Source organism: Drosophila teissieri, unplaced genomic scaffold, assembly GCF_016746235.2.
Source record: "Drosophila teissieri strain GT53w unplaced genomic scaffold, Prin_Dtei_1.1 Segkk10_quiver_pilon_scaf, whole genome shotgun sequence".
Classification (NCBI taxonomy): Eukaryota; Metazoa; Arthropoda; class Insecta; order Diptera; family Drosophilidae; genus Drosophila; species Drosophila teissieri.
The window spans coordinates 253,171-278,598 of NW_025224980.1; the positions used below are offsets into that span (position 1 = coordinate 253,171).

General features: G+C 42.1%; 1 protein-coding gene across 2 annotated transcripts in view; it reads left to right on the forward strand.

The window, feature by feature from the left end:
• Positions 1-25,428, forward strand: part of LOC122625460 (G protein-coupled receptor kinase 1) — a 133,313-nt gene that overhangs the window by 31,973 nt on the left and 75,912 nt on the right. Inside the window, exon 6 of one of the 2 annotated variants that reach the window (XM_043805544.1) lies at positions 23,364-23,425. The exons of the other annotated variant lie outside the window; for it this stretch is intronic. Within the exon in view, the coding sequence (XP_043661479.1) occupies positions 23,364-23,425 (62 nt within the window). The remainder of the gene's footprint in view (positions 1-23,363; positions 23,426-25,428) is intronic. 2 annotated transcript variants of the gene reach the window in all.

The window sequence follows — 25,428 nt, forward strand, 5'->3', positions numbered from 1 at the left end:
CCAAAAACACAGAACATGTCCCGATTGTTGTCAAGAGATAAAACAACTCTATCTATTCGGTGACAAAGAAAGAACCTCCATATATTTTTTTGGCCCCACCTCTAGAATAAACTATCAGGGCTTGGCCAATTTAAGACAGAATACTCTAGAAGACATCCGAGGTCTGATCGAACACAAGCAAAACCCCACTAATGACAAGAGGAACAAAAATAGCAGCGATCCTATTTCCTACAAGCCAGGGGAAACCGTCAATAAACAGATATAAACAAAAGAAAACAAAGGTTGGAGAGGTTCAAAAGGACAGAAGTGTTACAGTTAAAACGAGATCGGGGAAAATCTTCCACAAGTCTCATTTAAAGCACTAGGCTGTTAAGTAATAAAAAGAAATAAAAACATTCAAGCAATTCTTGTGGTTCTCGCCTTGCAAGCCCACTTCAATCATCTACTGAGTCCTCGAGAAAAAGAACATAAAACAATAATCATAATTATAATAAACGAAGGCGCGTATGCTCTACGGTTAAATGTCACAACTCTTTAAAAAAAAGGCGAACCTCAAGCAAAGGGAAATGTGTCACAAACGTTCCACGATCTTCACAATTACAAAAACAAAACGACCCCAAAACACTTGTACTCCAAACAAAAAAAAACGCGACCTATAACACAAAATAGTAATTAAGACGAAAGTAATCTAAAAACAAAAAACACAACAACCTAAACACACAAAAATCTATAAAACACCAAAAACAAAATTTTTTATGTGGGCCCTTCTCATACTTTTTTAGTTTCAATGAGAATACAACAAACTAACGATCAAATAGCCAGCGAAGGAATAATAATCCCTGACACACGAATCATCGCCCTTATTGACCACTACCTGAGAATCGCTGCAGAGGGGGGATCACGCGCATGAATAGTGCAAGAAGATCACGGTCCATATATTGGCTAGGATCGGCATGGAAATGGCTTGCGGGATCGCCGGAAAAATCTGATTGGGATGCCATCTTAAATTCGGAAAACAACTTGGATGGAAACAACAAACAGATTTGAATTCAAAAAATTCAGTTTTATCAGCAAAGTTAACGCGATAAGTGGGGACTATCATGCAACAACGACTGTACCCTATAAGGCAAAAATAATAGCCGACCAAGTCAACGAGATCATGAGGGCCAACTAACAAAGACCGGCGTCATAAACCTGAATTTATTGGATCATGATGAAGTCTACACAATTCTGTCAGAAATTGACAGCCTTGCCTACCAAAATGTTGTTAAAGCTGCGTGCGGCTATCTTAGGACCAACGAGGAGGTAGTGGATCTCATCGAGGACATTACTATCTTCCTGACAAATCTTAACGGAACGGTTTCTACCTCGGCAAAAACCCAGAAAAAGCCTGAAAGGTTCCTACATCATCCAATTTGGCAACGAAACGGTCAGGACCGCTGACCCAAACTACAGCAGACATTCATCAACTCACCTAATGACGATGCCAGTCGTCTTAATTCACATTACTACCACCAGCTACGAATTATCATTAGAGTACATGCATAATTTTAGCTTGGAGAACATAAAGCAACAATCCAGCTTATCAGACAAAATGTTGGTATCCCTCTCTAAGGAAATAATCATAGCCCTGTTTATCATGAGCGCAAGGTACAGCATTTTAACCAAAGGCATCCCGAAACCCCCTGCAAATCCGGAACCGCAGTACATTCTCAAACTAATCCTACGGCCTAATGATTTGTGGCACACAGGCCTTGTGGTGGGGAGGGGTTTACACCGACCAAACACCCCCTTTGTGTTATTATACCCGTTACTCGTAGAGTATAAGGGTATACTAGATTCGTTGAAAAGTATGTAACAGGCATATAACCATATAAAGTATATATATATTCTTGATCAGAATCAGTAGCCGAGTCGATCTGGCCATGTCCGCCCGTCAGTCCGTATGAACGTCGATATCTACAAAAGCTAGAAAGTTGAGATTAAACATACAGACTCCAGAGACATAGACGCAGCGCAAGTTTGTTGATTCATGTTGCCACGCCCACTCTAACGCCCACAAACCGCCTAAAACTGCCACGCCCACACTTTTGAAAAATGTTTTGATATTTTTTCCTTTTTGTATTAGACTTGTAAATTTCTATCGATTTGCCAAAAATTTTTTGCCACGCCCACGCTAACGCCCACAGACCGTCCAGAACTGTCACGCCCACACTTTTGAAAATGTTGTTGATATATTTTCACATTTTTGTTGGTCTTGAAACTTTCTCTCGATTCCCAAAAAATCTTTTTGCCACGCCCACTCTAACGCCCACAAACCGCCAAAAACTGTCAGTGTGGAAATTTCTCCTTTGTACTTCCACCAGCTGAGTAACGGGTATCAGATAGTCGGCGAACTCGACTATAGCGTTCTCTCTTGTCTTAACGTAGAATCGTTAATAAAAATTATAAATTCAACATTGAATCTGCAAACGGAAGAAATCACCAACGATCTTTCCCTGAAACTAATAAAAAAATGAGGAATATCATGATCAGGTGAATATGTGTTGCTCTCGCGAAAATGCAATAAGTTTAACTTCTATATATATATGTATATGTCGCCAGTACGTTTCTCTGCACTTGGTTTGGGTGTTTTTTTGTCGAGTTCCCCGACTATCTGATACCCGTTACTGAGCTATTGGAAGTGCAAAAGAGAGACATCACGACTAAAAGTTTTTGGCGGTTTGTGGGCGTGGCAAAAGTCTTTCGCCCAATCGAGAGAAATTTATATGAAAAAAAAAAAGAAAAACTATCAAAACCTTCAAGTGTGGGCGTGACAGCTTTGAGTGGGCTGTGGGCGTGGCAAAAAAGATTTTCTACAGATCGATTGAAATGTACAATACTAATGAAAAAAGTGTGGTCGTGGCCGTTTGTGGGCGTTAGTGTGGGCGTGACCACATGGGTCAACGCACTTGCGCTGCGTCTTTGTCTCTTGAGTCCGTATGCTTAGTCTCAACTTTCTAGCTTTTGTAGTCTCAGCGATCTCGACGTTCATACGGACAGATGGACATGGCCAGATCGACTCGGCTATTGATCCTGATCAAGACTATATATACTTTATTATATGGTCGGAAACGATTTTTTCTGCCTATTACATACTTGTCAACGAATCTAGTATACCCTTTTACTCTACGAGTAACGGGTATAACTAGTTGTATTTGACTTAATTATACCCGTTACTCGTAGAGTAAAAAGTAAACTAGGTATCCCAATGCTGCCACAACCACACTTTTGAAAAATTTTTGTATATTTTTTATTTTTTTTATTAGTCTTGTAAATTTCTATCGCTTTGCCAAAAAAACCCGAACTAATTTGCAAAAAACCTTTTTGCCACGCCACTCTAACGCCCAATGCTGCCTCTGAAAAATGTTTTGATATTTTTTAATTTTTTATTAGTCTTGAAAATTTTTTCTCGATTTGCCAAAAAAACTTTTTGGCCCAAAGCTGCCACGCCCACACTTATGAAAAATGTTTTGATATTGTATTGTCTCGTCTAGGTCTTTCGGGTCACACAGGTCGAACGGCCGGAAGTTGCCTATTTGAAGTATTTAGCTTTGCTTTTTCCTTACTAGAGCAACACTATATACCTGCAGATCTTTTAACTGGTGACATCTTCTTCACTGGTCTTTTGAGGTATTTGGTGGCGTTCCAAAGATTATGTTCTTATGGCTCAAGATCGACCAGATATGCTTCCAGAGATTTACTTTTGAGGTTTAAAAGCATTCTGTTCAGGTCTTTGCATGCTCGATTGTGTGCAGTATTGTCTCTCCGGCTTCTGCTGATCTGCCAGATCCGCAGTCTTCTCCTCTCTCTTACAATAGTAGCTAAATCTGTTGACGAAAGGTAGTTATCTCTGCGGGCTATATGATTTGCCGCTCTAGTGACTTCAACCGTTGGTGCTGTAATGCTCGCTGCCAAATGGATCTTTCTGGTGAGACTCTCTACCGCATCATCAATTTTCTCCAGACTTTCGATTCCCGGCTGAGGATCTACATGTTTCTTATAAGCTTCACTGCGGATGAGGTCCTCATGTACGAACTTTTTAAGAGGATCTTGACTATGATATGATCCGAACACAGGTCGTAGCAGACAGAGGTGGAAATTTTGATAAGATCAATACCTTTGCTTACGGCAAATTCCAAAAGATCAGGAATCCTTGCGGGGGTCAGTTGGCCAGTAGCTGGGTTCTCTAGTTGAGTAGACACTGCAACCCATATCCCATTTTAAAAATATGCTTTCTTTGGGGTTAACAATCCTGAGTCCCACCATGTCTGCTTGGCGTTGAAGTGTTCGCCTATAATAAACTTGCGTCACAAGTTGTTCAGCTGCGGGGACAGATCGGGATAGTTTATTGTAAACCTTGGCGGCAAGTATGAGGCTGCTATACAAATTTGGCCTGACTCCGTCAACAAATGAATTCTGGCACTTTGAAACCAGTCCAGCTGCATAGGCTCCAGATCTTCATATTTTATACCACTCCTCACAAATACTGAGGCTCCTCCTCTAAGCCTGTCCGCGGGGAGCATTGCATTAATTACGTCATATCCAGGGAATTTTAAATGCGACCTGGTTTGTTTTGAGATAGTGCTCCATTTCGAGCTTGTTCCTCAAAAAGCCACTCGCATTCCAGATTACTAACGGAGTGTTTACGGACATTGTTTGTTTCTCTGGCAGGAAAGCATGGCCTTCATCATCTCCTTGAGCTGGCCGAATATGGTGCTCATCATCTGCTCTATGCACTTTATCAGCTTTTTTTTCCATTTGTCTCCCAAGCTCTAGGGGCTTGTTAATTGAACTGGTGGCTGTGGTTGCGTCAGCATAGCTGAAGCCAGTATGTGTGACGTTATGTATGATGCATTTTGTGGCTGGAATACTTCACTTTTATCTTTGGGCCAGCACTCTTATTGGCTTTTTGGCTTTAATGTAGACTCGACAGCCTTAATATGACACTGTGTGTGCACTGCACCAGGTCGTGAAACTTGCTGGGCTCTTCTACAGTGACCACAGCGTGGCACAGCCTGGTTACCTCGAACACCTTCTTGTTATTGGTAGCTGGTTTCAGATTAACAAAAAACAATGCCATTGCACAGTTGGTGGTTTTAGATACAGCATTCTTTAAGTCTCGGACAGTGTGTCCGAGAATTTTTAATTCCTCCGTTATGAGCCCAGCTGTCGTTGAGAACTGTAGTCCTTTAATTACAAAACGGAAGGCCCGATTCCCGTTAAGCTGGAACGTGCGGAAAGCCATATGGTTCTTTTCCATTTTTTCCACTATTTTGCGGTAGGTCAAACTATCTTTTGGCATGATACGGACACAACCTCCTCTAGTGTCCTTGCTTGGGAAGCTGTCAGCTGCGACTTCTTGGCGGACATCATTCAGCATCTTTACCCACGGAATTAAAATTGGGGAAGCTTTGGGGGCAGTCTTTTGTTCTTTAGATTCATCCATTTTCTCTTTGCCACGCTCAACAGGCAGTGTGGCAAATCGATTTGGTCCTAGGTCCTTGTTTCCTTGCAAGAGGAAAACAATGATTGATTTACGTTAAAATTAACTGTTACAACTGGTTTTATTTAATGCTGCCGGCTGCGTGGCCCTACATGCTCCCCCTGTTGGATGTCAGGCTTTCAACAGAGCCCTTAAGGGGCAGAACACACAGCTTGTTCTCTGCACGTCCTATCTCTCCTGATGATGTTTTCCTTTCGGCAACTCGGAAGACACCATCTCTGCAGGGTATCAGCTGAAGCACTCTGGCTAGGGGTAGATTTTCGTCCTTGACTGGAACAATATCGTTTACAGACAGACCAGGCTTTGGAGCTCGACACTTAGAACGCTGCTGAAGTAACGTTAGATACTCTTCCTTCGACTTAGACCAGAAGATTTGCTTCAATTAGGATACGCGCTGCCATGCATCCAAGTGGTTGTATTTGAGACTTTTTACGTCAGGTTAATCGAAGGAATTAGGAGGACCGTTTAAGAAATGTGCTGCGTTACGAATATCTAGATCAGCGGGGCTCTCTGAAAGTAAGGCTGCAGGTCTGGACATAATTACGGCTGATATATGACATAGAAGAGTCCTCAGTTCATCTTGTCAGGACTGAAGAACCCACAGCACGATAAAAATAGTGCTTGGCCGTTTTCGCCGCCGCTTCCCAAAGCCGAATTGCGAACGCAGGGGTATAAAATGCTAATCGATAGTTTCAGATAAAAAAAAATCAATCATCGACTTCTGGTGATCACTGCTAAGGAACAGCCGCTTTAGTTCCATTAATATTTTCGCCGACATTAGTGGCCACATTAGTGGCGTTGTCTGACCAAATGTTGGCCTCCACCTGGTGCATAACCTCCGACAAGTATTGAATATTTGAAAAAATCGATGGTGGTGCTTTTTTTTGTTTTCGCCTCATTTTAGACCTTGCCGCTCAAAAAAAATTATAAAAAATAAAGGTATGGACAATTCATTTTTTTATAATTTTCGGATGGGGAAAATAAATAGCAATATGCGAAAAATGGGTATTTCGTACTATCGGTAATGCAACCTTAATTTATTTGATCGAGAATAAAATACGTTATGGTGGTGCTATTATTTTTTTCGTAAGTGTAAAGCGCTTGAGACCGTAGAGAAATGCTACTGTGAAGAAATTTTTGAGTAGCTCCACATTCACAGCCTTGGTTGCGAAGCAAATAAATACATTTCCTGCCGCGCACTTGGGTCCTTGCTAGGATTGGGCCCTCCTGTTAAACGCTTCTGGACTCACCGGGCTAACGCCAGGGTCTGATCCTCACGCGGTAGCAATGTGTCTCAACCTAACCGTGCTTCGTCTTAACGGACCACAGCTACCTGTGTCTTAATTCACTTTCCTCGTCCAGAACGTCTCGACGTAGCGATCTTGCTAGCAAGGGGGCTAGCTGATTTCGTTGCTTCGCGTTTGTCACTTGACTGTTCTCCTTGACTGTTCAGCCACCTGCATTCAGCCTGCTTATATAGGCCTCATTTAACGGTTATTGCTTATTCCGACTCCCGGTTTCGCACTGCTGTTACTACGCGTTGATTCGTTGCGTAACAGGCAACAGGCAGGCCATCTTTGAGAAGTTGCCATCTACAATTGGTTGGAGTTTTAATTCCTCACATTCCTCCCTTTCTTCGGGAGACAATAAACTCGTTCTTGTCGTCTTTGTTGAATACTCCTAAGATCCTGTCGACGTTCTCAGCTCTGTCTTGGCCGATATCCTTTCAGCGCACTGTACCATTCCTTCTTTTGAATCTTGCCACTATCGAGTGCCGATCGACCGCCTTGTGTTCGAGGCGCCTCCGACCTATAAACATAATTTTTGCCGGTAAGTTTTATTATAAAAGAAAATGTTTCATCTTTGTTTATCTTTGTCTTTTTCATCCGTGCTCTTTCCTCGGGAGTATGTGGGTTCCTTGGGTTCGGTAAGTGCATTACTCCTCCGTACCCTGCTTACTGCTATCTGCTGTTGACTCTGGTGTGGCCAGACGAATAAAGACTCGTCTTGGGGCATGTTCGTGGGACGCAGTATTCCGGTTTGATCGCGGCGTCTCTCCTTTGACTCCGGCTTTAGCCTGACGCTGAAACGGTTGACTGGCTCCGTCCATTCTCGGGCTCCGTTATCGTACTGTTGGCTCTACTGCATACTCTCACGGTTTCCACCCGTCGGATCCGCATACTCGTTCTCGCCATCATCCTCCACCTGATCCTGTTGCTTTAGATCGCTGATGTGTACCGTGCGTTCCTTTCTGTCCTTCCGGTGGCGAATCTTACAGATCACTGGCGATCTGGCCGCTTTTGACAAATGGTGCCTTTTTGCTTACACTACGTCACCAATCCTTGGTTTCCATTGCCTTCTTCGCAGTTTGTAGTGTTTTGCCTGGTCTTGGGAAACGCTGTCCAGGCTTCTCCGCACTATTTGAAAGACCTCCTTCATCTCTGCGGTTCGCTCTGTCCGTCGGATTTTTCTTCGGGGTGTATGGTCCAAACTGCTGCTTTATCCCCATTTCGTTAAGGAACTTCTTGAGCGCCCGGCTCGTCAACTGCACGCCGTTGTCCGTAATCACCACCTTCGGTATTCCAAACCTCGCGACTATGCGTTCCCCAAACGCCTTCTGCAACGTTTCCGCCGTGGCTGTTTTCAAAACTCTGTCCATTTAGAAAACCTGTCGCTCAGCACCAACAACAGCGTGGAGGGTTGGAACCACACTTTCTTTTTTGCCCCTTTCATTTATGTATTGGGGTTTCTGTATTTAAGAATTGTTTTGGGTGTTCTGCTGGGTATGCAGCTAAATAGAAAACACGATCTACCGTGAACGTTGTTAAGTACAACTTGTTTAAAGCTGGGGTGCTGTTACGCCATTAATAAGTGTCTCCTCAGTCAAAAACTCGTCTGGTATTTAAGCCCCCCAAAAAAAAAAACAAATAATTAGCCGGAGCTGTTGGCCGTTGCCCAGACATGCTTACATCCGGCCAACATGCCTCCGTCTTCCACTGCTTAGGGAACTTTTACTGGGTTCCGTACGTGAACTGGACCACCTTTTCCTGGGGAGCTTTTACGTGGATCCGTACATGAACTGGCCTTCTTTTATCCTGGTGAACTTTTACGTGGTTCCATATGTTAACTGGCCCACCTTTTCCTGGGGAGCTTTTACGTGGTTCCATATGTGAACTGGCCCATCTTTTCCTAGGGAGCTTTTACTTGGTTCCATATGTAAACTGGTCCACCTAAGACAGTGTATGTCCGAAAAGCCACGCCCGCTAGTCGTCGGAAAATCAGTCTGTTTCACCGATATTTGCGGACTCCACAACCTGCTGCTATTTGACCGATACGTTCGGAATCCACAACAGTTTTCCTATTTCCCTGGCCACGTGCCTCACAAACGACATGGCTACTTGGTCTAGTACGCCGGCAGCGTGAACCAAAGAAACTAAAATCGTTCCCCACCAAAAATAAGTCATGGAAAGCCGTAAAGATTCAAGCCCCGCAAACGACCTGGCTCCTTAGCCTAGTACGTCGGCAGCGTCGATTTTACGTTTTCCGGGCAGTCCCCCCACCCCCTCTGTACTTGATCGTCAAATAAACGATATACCCGCACCGCTAAATGCGTTACCATTATATCTGCGCTTCTATCTTCTTTGGACTCAACCTTCTCGAACGACCTGGCTACTTGGGTTAATACGTTGGAAGCATGAGCCGCCCTCAAATTATATTTACGTTAATTACAAAAAACGACGATCGGCACTTAGTTGGTTGATATTATAACAAGGAAATCTCCCACATTTTTGATTTAAGGAATTTTTACAATTTAATTTTTCCAATGATAAAACAAAGGACTTACGATTTTAAAAGGATGATAAATAAAAATGATCTCAAAGTCATACCTCTATTCTGAACCATTTACTCGAGTTATCGGTTGCAGAAGTTGGGACCATTGGCACCAACTGCCAAGGATATGGCCCCACCAAAGCGTACTGCATCCTAAAATCGCTCTGCGTCGCTTGCAGCGATGCTTACGGTACAGCAAACAGTCCTAAGAACAAGAACGACAGTTTAATTAAATTATGCAACAACTGTAGCGAAAAACACACAGCCAATTGTCGAGGATGCATTGCCTACACGGAACTTGAGAGTCGTCTATACAAACGAGTGGCTTCGGTCGTGATCGTACCACACCAGCAATTCACAAATTATTGGAACCGACTACAACTAACATCCTTTCGTCTGTCAGATACCTAACAGTGCCAAATTTGTCCTTTGCAAGCGCACTAAAATCAGGGTCAAATCAGCAGACAACCCAATTCATCAAACAAACAATCACGAGAACTTTCAACAGCAGCCAATTGGCGTTGAACCGATTGTGCTTTCGATGCAGCAAAGCAGCATGAAAGCCTTTATGGCATTCATGCAAGCAACTATGCAAGAGCTTACGAGGAACCAAAACCTCCTTATTCAAATGCTCGTTTCTTCTAAAACAGGATAATCAGGCATGGTAATCGGTAATCGGTACCGGATGTAATCGTTATTTTTTTTCGAATTCGATGTGAGCAAATCTTTTAATTTCGTTTTTAGGTGCTCTGGTTTTCGCAAAATGTTCGGAATGTTTCGTTTCTTATCGCTTCTTTCTGCTCAAACAGCATAGTTTTTTAATTGCCTTTTATATTTGCCATTGTTTGTTTGGAAGTCAGGAGAAGGCTGAAATTGGAGGGCTTGAGAATATCTAGAGCTGCCACCTTTTTCACAGTTTTTATTCCGAAGGTCGCCATTCCTTTTTTACTGAACGTTGACCATTTAAGTAATTAAATTGAATAGCATTATTAACAAACAATACTTTTGGCCCTCCTTTAAACTAATTTATGAATTCTTTTATATTTTGTAAGTATATTTACCTGCCTTTTTCGTTTTACCAACAGTATGGCAACCTTCGCGATAGCATTTGGCGACGTACTTATTGACCTGTTGCCAAATCGAAAATTGTTGTTGGCGACGGCAACATTTTGTTTGTCGAATCTGAGGTAGGGTCAGAAATAAATTTTTCATAAAATAACTAAGAGGCAGAATGATCTTGTGGGGATGTGGAATTAAAATCAATAGACGGCTGAGTTGATTATTTTTTTTTAGTAAATAAGATCTGATTTGATATAAAAAAGGCATTTACTTTTCATTTCGGCCAGATAAAAGTGCCCGTTTTACAAATCAAAAAATTCTTACGAATTTACGAATCACCTCTATAAGCCTCCAACGCTATAACGGTGATCTCACTCTGGGTGTTGTCTATTGCCCACCCCGCTTCACAATATCTGAGGACGAATACACAACACTTTTCGACTCCCTCGGTGTTGCATCTGGCGATTTGAAAGCCAAGCACATGTACCGGGAATCTCGGATAGCGACCCCAAAATGAAAACAGCTGTAGATCGCAATCGCAAGCTTCCAGAGGATATCCCAATGAATGAATACAGCTGAGGCACTTCTAGAACTTTCATCTGATCACTGGTGCTCTTTCATCTTTTGTACCACCTGCAACACATCGAGCGGCCGTATAGGCTTACAAGCATCAGGACTAATTTGGAGAGGTACACAAAATATGTTTGTTTCCATACCGACTTTTCCAGCCCCTTGCTGCAAACGCAGCAAAAGCATCAACTTCACAAGGTGCACACTCATTCAGTATAAAGTTTACCATCACAAATCGAGATACTGAACTGCTTGTGATTGAAAAACGACGACTTCGATGGGAGGGGCTGGTGCAATGAGTAGACTAAAAGCAGCTTCTCGCAGACTTAAGAAAGAAGAAGCGGACGCACAACTACGTTACATAGAGAGTATTACGCCCACCAGCACAAAGAACTCATTGTTGAAAGCCCATAGGAATCTACAGGCACCAACAGAAACTGTTGTACTGGAGATCTGGAAGATTGTAATTTTCTACGTAAGCGTTGTTTTTCGTGAACGAGTTGCTCGATTTTTACGTTAGTCTTTTTCGAATTACGTTCGGTGTTTAGGTGTTGAAGTACGAGCTGCTGCCGTAAGAATCGATTCCAGTGTACCTGTGCAGCTCTCAATATCAGATTCAGTGTTGAGTTTTGGTTTTAGCTCAATGTGTGAACATATTTATTTTTATACCTGAGCCAGTTTATTTTATGTAAAGTCAATCTGTCAGGTGGGTTTACGTTTTCTTCGTACCGACAGAGGTGAAAAAATACAGGCGAGTGATCAGATGACAGGTCTGGCAGGCATTCCGCCCTAACCAGAGTGCCAGAAATATTTTTCGTAACTGCAAAGTCAGGCAGCTTATTGAGGTCCGATGGTCAGTATCTAGGACTCCCCGGAGAAATATGGTCAAGTTTGTTAGTGGCTTTTATTATAGTCTTGTAGAGCTGTTTTCCTTTTGGATTCACAAGGCGTGATGCCCAGCGAGTATGTTTAGCGCTGTAGTCGCCTGCTGCAATAAAGTGTAGCCCTAGTAGAAATGGAGCTAGCTCAAGTTTGCGCTGTGAGTCGCCATTGGCGTTCCACGTACCTTGCCGTAAGGTACCTTACGAATATTTTATATTTGATTAATTTATATTTTAGTAAAATGAAAACAAATTTTTTTCACAATAGTTGATATCAAAGGTTTGTTATGTCTACGATCCGGTTTCACTTATTTTTTACTTCAGAAAAAGATATTTTTACCTTATACTTAACATAATTATAAAAGTTACTCGTAAAGGAAAAAGGGATTTGTTGAAAAGTATGTAACAGGTAGACTGTTGTACTCTTCCGGAAACTGGGCTCGTAGTTACATGGATAGAGCCTTCGCTGATCATCTCAGAAAAGTATTTCACCAAATCCAGCCACTAATTCATTTACTCTCCCACACTTAACGGCATCTGACTTAGCGCCACAAGATCCCATAGAATTTCGGCGAAGCGAAATAACGAAAGTCATTAAAGAGCAACTAAAGACTGGAAAATCGCCTGGCTTCGACTTATTAACCCCAAAAATGACCATCGAGCTCCCAATGTGTGCAGTATTACAAATCTGCTTGCTCTTCAACGCAATTACCACAATTTTATACTTCCCTCAAAAGTGGAAGAAATTAGCCATAGTTATGATCCCTAAGCCCGGGAAAGACAAATCACAGCCATCATCATACAGGCCAATAAGCTTACTTACTTGTCTCTCCAAGTTATTTGAAAAAGTGCAGCTACTACGAATCATTCCCCACCTCAAAACACACAACACACTCCCATCGCACCAATTTGGTTTTCGGGCAAAACATGGAGCTATTGAGCAGGTTAAGGGCAAAATAATCAAACTACTGCCCCAAAACTTACATAAGCTTATAAAGTCTTATCTATACCAATGAGTGTTCGCGGTTAGATGCAGTTCAATCACTTCAAGCGATTGTACTATAGAAGCTGGAGTTCACCAAGGAAGTGTTCTGGGTACAATTCTATACTCCCTATACACAGCGGACATCCCAATAGAATACCAGCTAACAATATCCACATTCGCTGACGACACCGCAATTCATCTGCACAAGCGGCTCACCTGGCGGAAACACATAGAGGCCAAAACGACGCATCTGAGACTGAAACAAAGGATATACGCTGGCTTATAAAAGTTCGTTCTCCCCTACGCCTGAAGTACAAAGTCCTTTTGTATAACTCCGTTTTAAAACCCTTATGCACCTATGGCTCCGAACTATGGGGCAATGCATCGAGAAGCAACTTCAAAATATGGTATGGTATAGTATGTACCATACCCATATCGGTATGGGAACAAACCAATTTTTTTTGTAATCAGAAAGGGTTGTTTTTTCATTTGTAGTGCTTATAGACGTTACTCGTTGAGTAAAAGACTCGTTGAGTAAAAGACTCGTTGAGTAAAAGACTCGTTGACTAGATTTGATATTTTTACAGTTTTGTATTGGTCTTGTAAATTTCTATAGATTTGCCAAAAAATGTTTGCCACGTATACTTTAACGCCCACAAACCGCCCAAAACTACCACATCCACAGTTCTAAAAAAGGTGTTGAGATTTTTTCATTTTATTATTTGTTTTTCCAGTTGTTATCGATATGTTAAGAATTGTTTGCCACGCCCGTTTCTTATTCAATTGGTGTGATCGTTGAATCGACGTAGCTTGATTTATCACCAAGTTTATTGCGTTGTTGTGATTTCAGAGTATGATATATAGCGTCTTTTCTGACATGTAATATAGTCTTAATTACTTGCCTTAATGTGGCAGGCATCATTAGTTCTCCCGTACAGCTTCCTTCCTTCCTTCGCACTTTCACTAGCTGAGTACGGGTATCAGATAGTCGGGGAACTCGACTATAGTGTTCTCTCTTGTTTTACCTGGGACTCGCATTCATAATAAGTATGTCTCGAAATTTCTCCATATATGGCTTCCGCAAAGACCAGCGTGTTTGCCACACCCTCTCGGCACCATATTTTTTTGTTTTTTATATTACTTTGCTTTTCTTTTGGCAAAGAAAGCTTTATATGGTATTTTCTTTTGAGTTCCGTAATTGCAATGATGACAGGTGGAATATTTAAGTCTCTTTGGATGGTTTCAGTATGATGTCAATATTGCTGTTGCTCCATAGCTGTGAGCCATAACTACATATAGGTTTCAAAACGGAATTGCAGAGTAGTAGGAGTTGTAGTGGCCTAGGCTGAGGGGAGATCCAGCTTTGATGAGCCAGTGTAAGTTCTTGGCTTTAAGTAGAGTATGACCTTGTGGTCTAGGCTGAGGAGAGAGCCAGCGTTGATGAGCCAGTGTAAGTTGTTGGCTTGAAAGTTTAAGTTGAATTTTTTTGGCTTTAATGTGCTTGCGCCATGTGAGTCTTCTGTCGAGATGTACTCCCAGGTACGTTACCTCATTTGCTCTCGGGAGTGTTGTTCAGCAAAAGTGGTGGGCAATCTTGTCTGCTTAGCGTAAACGTTACGTGCTTGCATTTTTGCTCGTTTACTATTATTTGCTAGTCAGAGAGCCACTTTTTAATGTCTATGAGGTGCAATGCCAGCTGTGCTGTAGCTTGGATTGGGGACCTAGAACGGCTTAGGATAGCTGTGTCGTCGGCAAACGTGGATACCGTAAGGCGTCTATTTGTAGGAATGTCGGCTGTGGAACTAAGAATGCTGCCTTGGGGGACTCCATCCTCGATTCAGCGGAAATAAAAGTGTTGCACCGCACTGCAAAATTTAGAATTTTAGAAGTTTGTCAGTGCTTTCGGGTAGGGTTGTTTAACTTTAAACATTAGACTCTGTCGAATGCTTGGAATACGGCTGTACAGTGTTCTCGATTTTCAAAAGCAGTTCTTATTTTCGCTGTTATTAGATTCATCTGCTCAATGGTTCCGTGGCTTTCATGAAACCAAATTGATGAGCTGTGATTTTGTTGTGGGCGCTCAGATCAAGTTTATGCCGGATTAGCAGGCATTTTTCGACTAGTTTCGAATTGGTTGAGTTCGAGTTGGTCTGTAATATGAACAGACTGGAATCAGGCTTTGGAATCATTATGATGAGCGATCTCTTCCATCGTTGTGAGATTGTGGGATGGCATTGAAGAGCTGGGTTATGTATTGAAGTGCAGAATGTGGCAGCTCGATGATCATTGCCGGTGTTAAAAGGTCGCAGCCAGCGAATTTTTTCGGGCTGAGATTGTCTTTAATAATTTTGGTTATTTTTTTTCGACGAAATACAATTCAGGTGTGTTGCTGGTGGGAGTTAATGGGTGAGGATGGTAGCGCGAAAGTGCACTACGTGCCCAGCTGCCTGAGGGATTCCTTATCGGCAAAACGGTTTTAGTCGGTGGACGAAAAGTAGAGTGGGCTCTCCACAGCGACTTATGTTTTGTGCCTTTTGGAGAAAGTTGCTCTATGTATCGGCGCCGAACGTGTTTCTCCTCGTGTTTCAGAGCGTTGGCAAGTTTCCGTGTGGCTATTTTTAGCTTTTGTTTTGCAAATGGAGATCTGGAAGATTGTAATTTTCTACGTAAGCGTTGTTTTTCGTGAACGAGTTGCTCGATTTTTACGTTAGTCTTTTTCGAATTACGTTCGGTGTTTAGGTGTTGAAGTACGAGCTGCTGCCGTAAGAATCGATTCCAGTGTACCTGTGCAGCTCTCAATATCAGATTCAGTGTTGAGTTTTGGTTTTAGCTCAATGTGTGAACATATTTATTTTTATACCTGAGCCAGTTTATTTTATGTAAAGTCAATCTGTCAGGTGGGTTTACGTTTTCTTCGTACCGACAGAGGTGAAAAAATACAGGCGAGTGATCAGATGACAGGTCTGGCAGGCATTCCGCCCTAACCAGAGTGCCAGAAATATTTTTCGTAACTGCAAAGTCAGGCAGCTTATTGAGGTCCGATGGTCAGTATCTAGGACTCCCCGGAGAAATATGGTCAAGTTTGTTAGTGGCTTTTATTATAGTCTTGTAGAGCCGTTTTCCTTTTGGATTCACAAGGCGTGATGCCCAGCGAGTATGTTTAGCGCTGTAGTCGCCTGCTGCAATAAAGTGTAGCCCTAGTAGAAATGGAGCTAGCTCAAGTTTGCGCTGTGAGTCGCCATTGGCGTTCCACGTACCTTGCCGTAAGGTACCTTACGAATATTTTATATTTGATTAATTTATATTTTAGTAAAATGAAAACAAATTTTTTTCACAATAGTTGATATCAAAGGTTTGTTATGACTACGATCCGGTTTCACTTAATTTTTACTTCAGAAAAAGATATTTTTACCTTATACTTAACATAATTATAAAAGTTACTCGTAAAGGAAAAAGGGATTTGTTGAAAAGTATGTAACAGGTAGAAGGAAGCGTTTCCATGTCCGTCCGTCTGTCCTTATGAACGTCGAGAACTCAGGATCTAGAAGGTGATCTAGAAGGTTGAGATTAAGCATACAGATTCTAGAGACATAGACGCAGCGCAAGTTTGTTGACCCATGTTGTTACGCGCACTCTGACGCCCATAAACTACCTGTAGCAAGCAGCCACACTATCGTATACATACACACAGTCATTGTACATACAGTCCTAAATATACATACACTTAGTTTAAGCACAATAGGCGCGTCTCGCGTACTCGAATGTGTTAATCGTGCTTACGGACACTACTGTGTGTGTCCCGTTCGCACGATCAGCAACCGACACACTAATACATACCTGTAATAGGCTAAGAAGGAACGGATCGAGAGTATAAAGAACACTTCGTTTGTGACAAGAATAGAGAACGGACGCCTTTTATTAGCCTCCTACATACCCAAAACAGGAGTATGCATTTCGCAGTGCTAAGTGTGACGATCGAGTCAAAGCTTGTCGCGCGACAGACTGTCGGTGGCAGTCTTGAAAAGCCAATTAAGCAACGCCACCATCCAAATAACACTGCGATTCAAGGCCAAATCAACGTCCCGTTCGCCTCACTAATCGTGATGGTGATAAAAAAAGAGGTGACGCATAACCAATGCATATGATAAATTATATCCTGAAAAAGCTAAGGAAGGCGAAATACAACAATAGCCTGGAACAGCCAGGGGCGAAAGTTTTAGGCGTTTTGTGGGCGTTAAGTGACAACATGAATCGACTAACTTGCGCTGCGTCTATGTCTCTGGAGTCTGTATGCCTAATCTCAACTGTCTTGCTTTTATAGTTCACTAGGTTCGCTAGGACACGGTACAAATCCAATTTTGAGCAAAACTGCATTTAACTGCTCATTCCATTCTCGGCCGCTTTGCTTCAATCCGTACAGAGATTTGTGTAGCTTCAGCACTCGTTTCGGATATGGCTCATCGATAAATCCCTCTGGTTGACGCATGTAAACAGTATCATGTACATAGATCACTGTAGGCAGGCGCCACTGCCAGAGCGATGACAAGTTTGATAGACGAATAACGTGCCACAGAAGAGCACGTGTCCGTAAAATTAACGCCATATCGCTGAGCGCATCCCTTAGCAACTAGTCGAGATTTCAGTCGCTCTACCTGGCCCGTCTACCTGCCACGCTTTACTGCAAACCTCCATTTCGATCCGATGGCTTTCTGACCTTCTGGGAGGTCCACCAAAGTCCAGGTCGCATTGGCTTGAAGACTGTCTATCTCCTTCTGCATAGAAGCCTTCCATTCATCAGAATTATCCATTCCTATTGCCTCGTTTACACTCGTAGGAACGTGGACTTCTTCAGCATACATTGCAGTGACATAATTGTACTGCTTACGTGGCCGCCCAGGCAGGCCGGTGTACACTTTCTTTGGTCGCCCAGGACCTCTGCGTTCAGCTGGTTCAGGTTCATCAGGAGAAAGCTCTGCTCCTTCTTCAGCATAATTCTCGCCGACAGGTTCATCATTGTCTTGATTATTAGACAGGTTCTGGATTTCATCAAACACTTCCACTGAATTGGCTTTCTGCTTGTCAAGTTGAACGTTCGAAATACCTGAATCTTCATCGGTCCGAGCACAGTCACCATGGTCATTCTCACATGACTTCCCGAGCCACACATATGTTTCGCTTGCTAGGATTATACAGACGATTAGCTTTCGAAGTTTCAGAGTATCCTAACTAAGCATGTTCCTTTTAGAACGAACTTCTTTTACTGGGTTTTGTTCAGCACGACAGTCCTAGACCAAAAACCCTCAAGTGCGATACAGTTGGAGTCATTCCTGGTAAAGTAGACGTCTCGGCGCGATTGCGTAGATAGGCAGCAGTGTTAATAGCCTCTGCCCATAGCCAATCACCCACACCAGCTTGCAGCATCATACTTCTGGCCATTTCTACCAGAGTTCGGTTAGCACGTTCCGCCACACCATTTTGCTAAGGGTCGCTTGATACCATTTTCTGTCAAGAAAGACTGAAATGCATTACTTAAATACTCACTCCCGTTGTCGCTTCTCACGGCTTTAATCTTCTTGTTAGTCTGATTCTCTGCAAATGCTTTAAATTCTTTAAATTTTGCTAGAACTTCATCCCTCGTCTTCAGGAAACAGACAGACACATATCGAGACTTGTCATCTATGAATGTAGTAAAATAGTGTGCACCTCCCGTGGAAACAGCTTGCATAGGACCACATATATCGGACCACAATATCACATATATATCCAATTCAAGCACTTCGGTGGCACGACTTTCACTTGCTCTTAAACACTTCTTCACGCATATTTTGCTCTTTGCACACGTGATACATTGCAGTTCTTTTGTACCACTAAATTTTTGTTCTTTCAAACCATATATCATATCTTTATTGGTCATTTTACTCAAACAGTAGCAGTAAAACATGATTGTTTAGCACCATCTGTTTTGTGCTGTCTGTTTAGCATTTTCCCATGTGATGTTTATTTGGGTAAGTTCTTGTTGAGCGGTTCTTCTCCATGTTGCTCTTGGCCTTCCTATCCTCCTGCTTCCTTGGGGGTTCCAGTCCAGTGCCATCCTTACTATGCTACTAGGGTTTCTCCTGAGAGAGTGTCCTATCCACATCCATTTCTTCTTCCTTATTTGGGTGTGTATCGGGGGCTCGCCCGTAACGCGCCACATCTCTGTGTTGGCTATTCTGTTTGGCCAGAGAACCCCACATATGATTCTCAGGCATTTATTGCTGAATACCTGCAGCTTCTGCGTTATTTTCTTCGTTGCGAGCCATGTCTCACTTCCGTATAGTAGTATGGATAACACACACGCATTGTTTTTGCTACGTTTATCTCGAGTCCTACGCTGCTGGCTATCTTGACGAGGTTGTCACTTTTCCTCTGTATGTCGCCGAGTCTGTGAGAGATAAGACAGATGTCGTCTGCATAGTCCAAGTCCTCAAGGTGTCTAGTGAGGCTCCACGTTATTCCGAGCTTGGAGGAGCATATTTCGCTCATTAACTCGTCGACCACGTTGTTGAAGAGTAGAGGTGATAGCGGGTATCCTTGCCGAAATCCGGTCTTCGTCTGGAAAGGTGCACTTGTTTTCCCGTTGTGCAGTACCGCCAGGTTGGCATCGTCATATATCGATTTGATGATAGCGATGAGATTAGCAGGTACTCCTTTCCGTGCAAGTGATCGCCATATAGCTGCCCTTTCAACTGAGTCGAATGCCTTCTTGAAGTCGATGAACAGGAGGTAAAGCGGGGCTCTCCATTCCACGGTAATTATGCGTAGTGTGTTTGCCTGGTCTACGCAACTCCTGTGTGGTCTGAAGCCTGCCTGTTCGTCTCAGATTGTTGGCTCAATTTTTTCCTGGAGGCGATCGTTCAGTAGTGTAGCTAGGATTTTATAGCTAGTGTTGAGCAGTGTTATCCCTCTCCAGTTGTTGCAGTTGTCGCTAAGGTCGCCTTTTTTGGGGAGCTTCACGATGATTCCGCTTTTCCAGGAGTCAGGCACAGTCTCGCCTTCCCATATGCGTGCGAAATGTGGATGCAGCGTATCAGCCATCAGCCATCAGCTGAGGGTCAAACTTTATGCAGTTCGGCTGGTATGTTGTCCTCTCCTGCTGCCCTGTTGTGCTTCAGCTTCTTTATTGCATTCACAATCTATCTCTCTTACTTTTGGGGGTACAGAGGGTATCATGGTATTCCCACTTGGTGGCGCAATGCTTCTGTAGTCCGTGGCCACGTTTGGTGATGTGGTGTGGCTAATTCCCATGAAGTGTTGGCGCCACCACCGGATCTGTGCATCATCATTGGATAAGAGGTTGCGGCTGGTTCCGTCTGTGGTGGGTTCCGGCAATCCGTGCAATCTGCTGGTATAACGAGCGCATGTTGTTCTCGCCGGCTGTTCGTTCTGCGTCTGTCGCAAGTCTATCCAGTAGCGCACGCTTGTCCTTTCTGGCTGCGATATTCATCACGGTTCTGTGTGAGCTGGTCCGCCAGAGGCTTCAGATTGTTCCTCCTTCTAATCAGGTCCCAGGTCCTTTCAGATATCCAGTCTGCTCTTCGCGTTGTTGCAGCCCAATTATTTGCTCAGCTGTGGCCCTTAGCTGTCTGCAGGTGTGCTCCCATGGATGGTCTTCTTGGGGTTCCCGCAATGTGGACGTCATTCTCGTCTTCATAGTGGAGTCGCTGAGGAGGTGCAGATTCAGGGGGGGCGCTCGTCGGTGCTGGCTGTAATAAGTGTTCCTTGAGTAGTTGCGGTTCAACTTTATGTCAAGTTCTCCAATGACTAACTCATGATCACTGTCTCTACGTCCTTTTGTTCCGTACGTCCAGTAGTGAGTGTCTCCATTTCCTGCTAATGCAAATGTGGTCGATCTCGTTGCGCGTGTTTCCACTAGGAGATGTCCAGGAGTATTTGTGGACATATTTGTGTGGGAATATTGTGCCGCCGATTACCAGTTGTAATAGCTGGCAGAGTTCCACTAATCTCTCCCCGTTGTCATTGCGAGTCCCAGTTCCATGTTGGCCCATAACAGATCTTATTTCGGTGTTGTTGGGGTCTACTTTCGCATTAAAGTCACCCATGAGGATGTTGATGTCACCTTGCCTCGTCTTGTTGAGGGTTGCTGTGAGCGCAGTGTAGAAGTCGTCCTTGGTGTCATCGTTGGCGTCTTCCGTCGGGGCATAGCATTGTATGATATTTATATGTCTAGCTCTACATCTTAATCTGGCTGTCACGAGTCTATCAGAAATGGGTTCCCAGGAGTGCAGAGTCTTTTTTATGCGTTTGGACACGTAAAACCCCACTCCGTATCTGCTGCCTTTACTGTTGCCACTATGTAGGACGAGATTGCTATTTGATGTTGTTGTTTCCCCACTGCCACCCCACCTCATCTCGCTGATTCCGCCTATTGCAATGTGGAGTCTCTCCATCTCAGCCTCGAACTGTGCTAATCTAGATGGTTCTCTCAGAGTTCTAACGTTCCATTGTCCAATTCGTGTCCGTTTTGATATGCCTATGGTCGTCATCGAATTTGGGGGGCCGTATATGTTTAATTTTCTCGTATTTGTTTCGGTAATCGATTACGTTTTTCGACCGATCTGGTGATTGACCAGATGCGGCTTATCCCAGTGTTGGGGCTGCCACCTAACGTCATCGGGGAGTGGCGTCTACGGTGATGTTGCTAGTCGTAGAAAAGCGAACAGTCTGGTAACGCGTCAGGACCTGCTGGGTGTTGTTGCTGTTCGCAGAACACAGGGTGCACTTGGTAACTATGTGGGGGGACCCCGCTTTACTCCATATAGCGTGGAGAGGGGGTGAGGCGGTGGGGCAAGAGGAAGTTGCCGAAGATTGTTGCATTAGGCACTTGGATGGAATAATGCTTTCTAAAAATTAGAAAAGTAATTTTTGAGGGAAAAGATTGTGAGGCCATGCTCCCGTCATGGGTGGGGTTTGAACCCACGACCTCGTGTTTGACAGGTAGTTGCGCTATCCACTACACTACGAGACCTCCCGTGCGTTCTTTATGTTTTCTCATATTTTTAAAAAATGCCCTCTCAGAGCACATATGAGCAGTGGCTCCCGGGTCCAAACACCACATCTTTTTTTGGCATTTGTCTAGCTGAGCGAGAGATGATTTCGCGTTTGCGCTCGCACTCTCTTGCGATTTCTTCTTTGCCCAATAAGCAAATACGACGCGCTGGTCCCGTAGGTGTGTGTATTTCTCCCAGTTTTTACTATGCTTCCTTAGTGGTTTCACCATGCTTTATGTGGTTAATTTGCGATGTCTTAACACACAACATTATACTCGCAACGGTTTTTTTATCCTTTTAAATAGAGCCTTTTTCTCGGCACTATCATTTTCCTCTTTGACGACTCGATTACACGTGACTTTTCATAAGTCCGAATATATTAACACACTTCTCATGTGTACAGCCCACGACAACTCATTTTGTCAATCACAAATATTCACAATGACAATATCAAAAAGTCCAGAATATTCTACAAACTCAGAAATATTCACTTTTAAAGTTTTGCAGTTTATTTTATTCTCGATGGCCTGGGCCCATAACTTGTTTAATTTGAGTACTTTATTAGAACTAAGTAAAGTGGAAAACAATATGACTGCACACAGGCAGTTGAGAGTATACGAGTTAATATAAGAGAGCCTTGCTTCAGTACGACTCGAAGTTACAGAGTTGATCTTGTGCTAAGGGTCTCTTCGTTGTTTAACGATAGAAAGAGGTTGCGTTGCTCTTACAAATATAATATAGAAATTAAACGGGAATAGATAGTTACATTTTTCCTTGAACCGATCCCCATTTAAAAGAATAGGATCCGATATGGTTTCATTTTACTCACAGCCCTCGCCCATTCTACCCAAATCCGAATAGAAATTTTTAAAAATTTAAATGGTTATATATTGAGGCGTGTCCACTAGTTAATCAATTATATTTAAAAATGTAGAGTAAAATTGCAATAGGTAGAAAGAAGCGTTTCCAACTCTATAAAGTATGTTATATACGTTCTTCATTAGGATCACTGGACGTCGATCCTTCAATTTCTACTCTAACGCCCACTAACCGCCCAAAACTGCCACGCCCACACTTTGGAAATTTTTTTTGATATTTTTTATTAGTCTTGTAAATTTCTCTTGATTTGCCAAAGAACTTTTCGCCACGCGCACTCTAACGACCACAAATCGTAAAAAACTGTCAATGTGGAGTAACGGGTATCAGATAGTCGGGGAACTCGACTAAAGCGTTCTCTCTTGTTTTTAATTTCTAAAAAAGTTTGTTTATTTCTAAAAACTTGCGACCTATTTCATATTTTAAATATTTGTATAAAGGATATACATATAGGATTTTGTGCTGGGGCATTAACAAAATAATAAATTGCTTATATACATTATTAGGAATGAAAAAAATATATTTTCTTCTCGCTTATACCCGAAATGAATTGTTTATTATTACAGCCATATTTGGAAGAAATATTTACACAACTTAAAGGAAGGCCATTTAAAAAATTTTTAGAAAGGTAAGTTTTTAACGCATATGCCCAAATTTGTACTCTTGCTATGTGTATTTAGATTTTAGAAGTTTAAGCAAAAGTAAATCGACCGTTATAAATAAAAAGGAATGCCAATTTTCTCACCATTTGAATGCATAGGCGTCTTTATTAAATATTCATAAATATTTCCCAAATTTCTTCAGCTTATTTCATATATTTCTGTCACTATTGGAGTAGAGCCCGTTGGCTAATACGTCTGGGTCACCAATTGAGTCGCCTGACCGTGGTCTTGGTGGGGATCGTTAGCATCGATTGGCCGGTTGGCCGTAGTGCGCCTGTTCTGAAATATATAATATATTATATTATTTATATTTATTCTGCAAGTCCGAGTTTATCTCTTAAAGTTAGGAACCTTGCCGTTGGTAGAGGTTTCGTCAATATATCTGCCAGTTGTGAGTCTGTGAAAATATATTTTACAGAAATAAGTTTCTTTTCAATTTGTTCTCGGAAAAAATGATATTTAATATCTATGTGCTTTGTTCTCTTATGACATGTTGGATTATTGGCAATGCTAATACAACCCTGATTATCTTCATAAATGTGTATTGGTAAATCCAAGTCTATCTTCATTTCATTCATTAATGACTTAAGCCATAATGTTTCTCTAACGACTTCAAATAAGGCTATATATTGTGCTCCGGTAGATGAAGCAGCGACTGAATTTTGTTTCATGCTACACCAGGATATCAAACATGTTTCAAACATTTTATTAACTTCTTCTATCAGTCTCGCAGCCAATCTGAATCAACATATCCAACAAGTATGCAATCATAATTGATATTAATGTTAAGTTAGCAGTACCTTTCAAATACTTTAAAACTCTTTTCAGGCATTCCTGAATTTATTATTATTACTGTATCGACTCAAAATACTTATTGAAGTACTTAAGTCCGGTCGAGTACATAGCATGATGTACATTAAACATTTAATTAAATTTCAACATGCTGCATCATATGTTTCTTTGGACTGCATAACTTCATAATTCAGTGTGTTTGGTAGGGCTGTATTTACTGGATTACAGTTTTCCATATTGAATTTTTTATTTAAGATGACTGATTTAGACATAGTTGATCGTTATTTCTATCGATTTTAAAACCAATGAAATATCGGATTTCAAATAAATCCGTCATTCTAAATTTATTCTTTAAAACCTAAACTCTGACATTGTACTAGAGCAATTTGTAGCAATTATTATATCATCTACATATAACAATAAGTATATCTTTTTAGAAATTTATCCTTTATTTAAAATATATGTCGGGTTAACTTTGTCGTTTTCGTTATTGTTCATTATTTTCTCGATCTTAACTACTAGCGTTGAAAAACCTCTATGATTGTAAATGGCGAATATTCACGTTTGCACTGCTCAGCCGTTCGTCTCAGACTCCCCGTTCGTAAGTCTATTTAACAGGCATTCGGCTTTTCCTTTCACTTTCTCGAACACGCACGACAATCGTAAATTCTAGAACTCTAACTTTTACCGCTTAGACAACTCTACCTATTAACGACAACCCAATTAACTATTATGCGGGTATTTCAAATAAACCATTTAATCTCCGACATATACATACAAAAATCAACTCCTAGATTGTCTAAACCAACTTCCTTGAGTACATTTTCGAAAACTTCGAGCCAACACCTAGCAGTTTGTTTCAGACCATAAATAGCTATATTAAGCTTACAAACTGTGTTCTTATCATGTGTCAAACCCTGTGGAACTGTCATGTAACTTTCATCTTTTAAGATTCCATTTAAAAATGCTAATGTTTCATCATAATCAGTCAAATATTCTTGGGTGAATCCACGCGCAAGAAGCCTGGCTTTATATTTTACCAAATTACCAAATTCATTTTGTTTTATTGTAAGTGGGTATTTGCAATCTACTACGTTTTTGTTTTCAGGCCTTTGCACCAAGTTTCATTTTCAAAATGAGATCTTAACTCATCTTGCATGGCTTCTTCCCAAAGAGC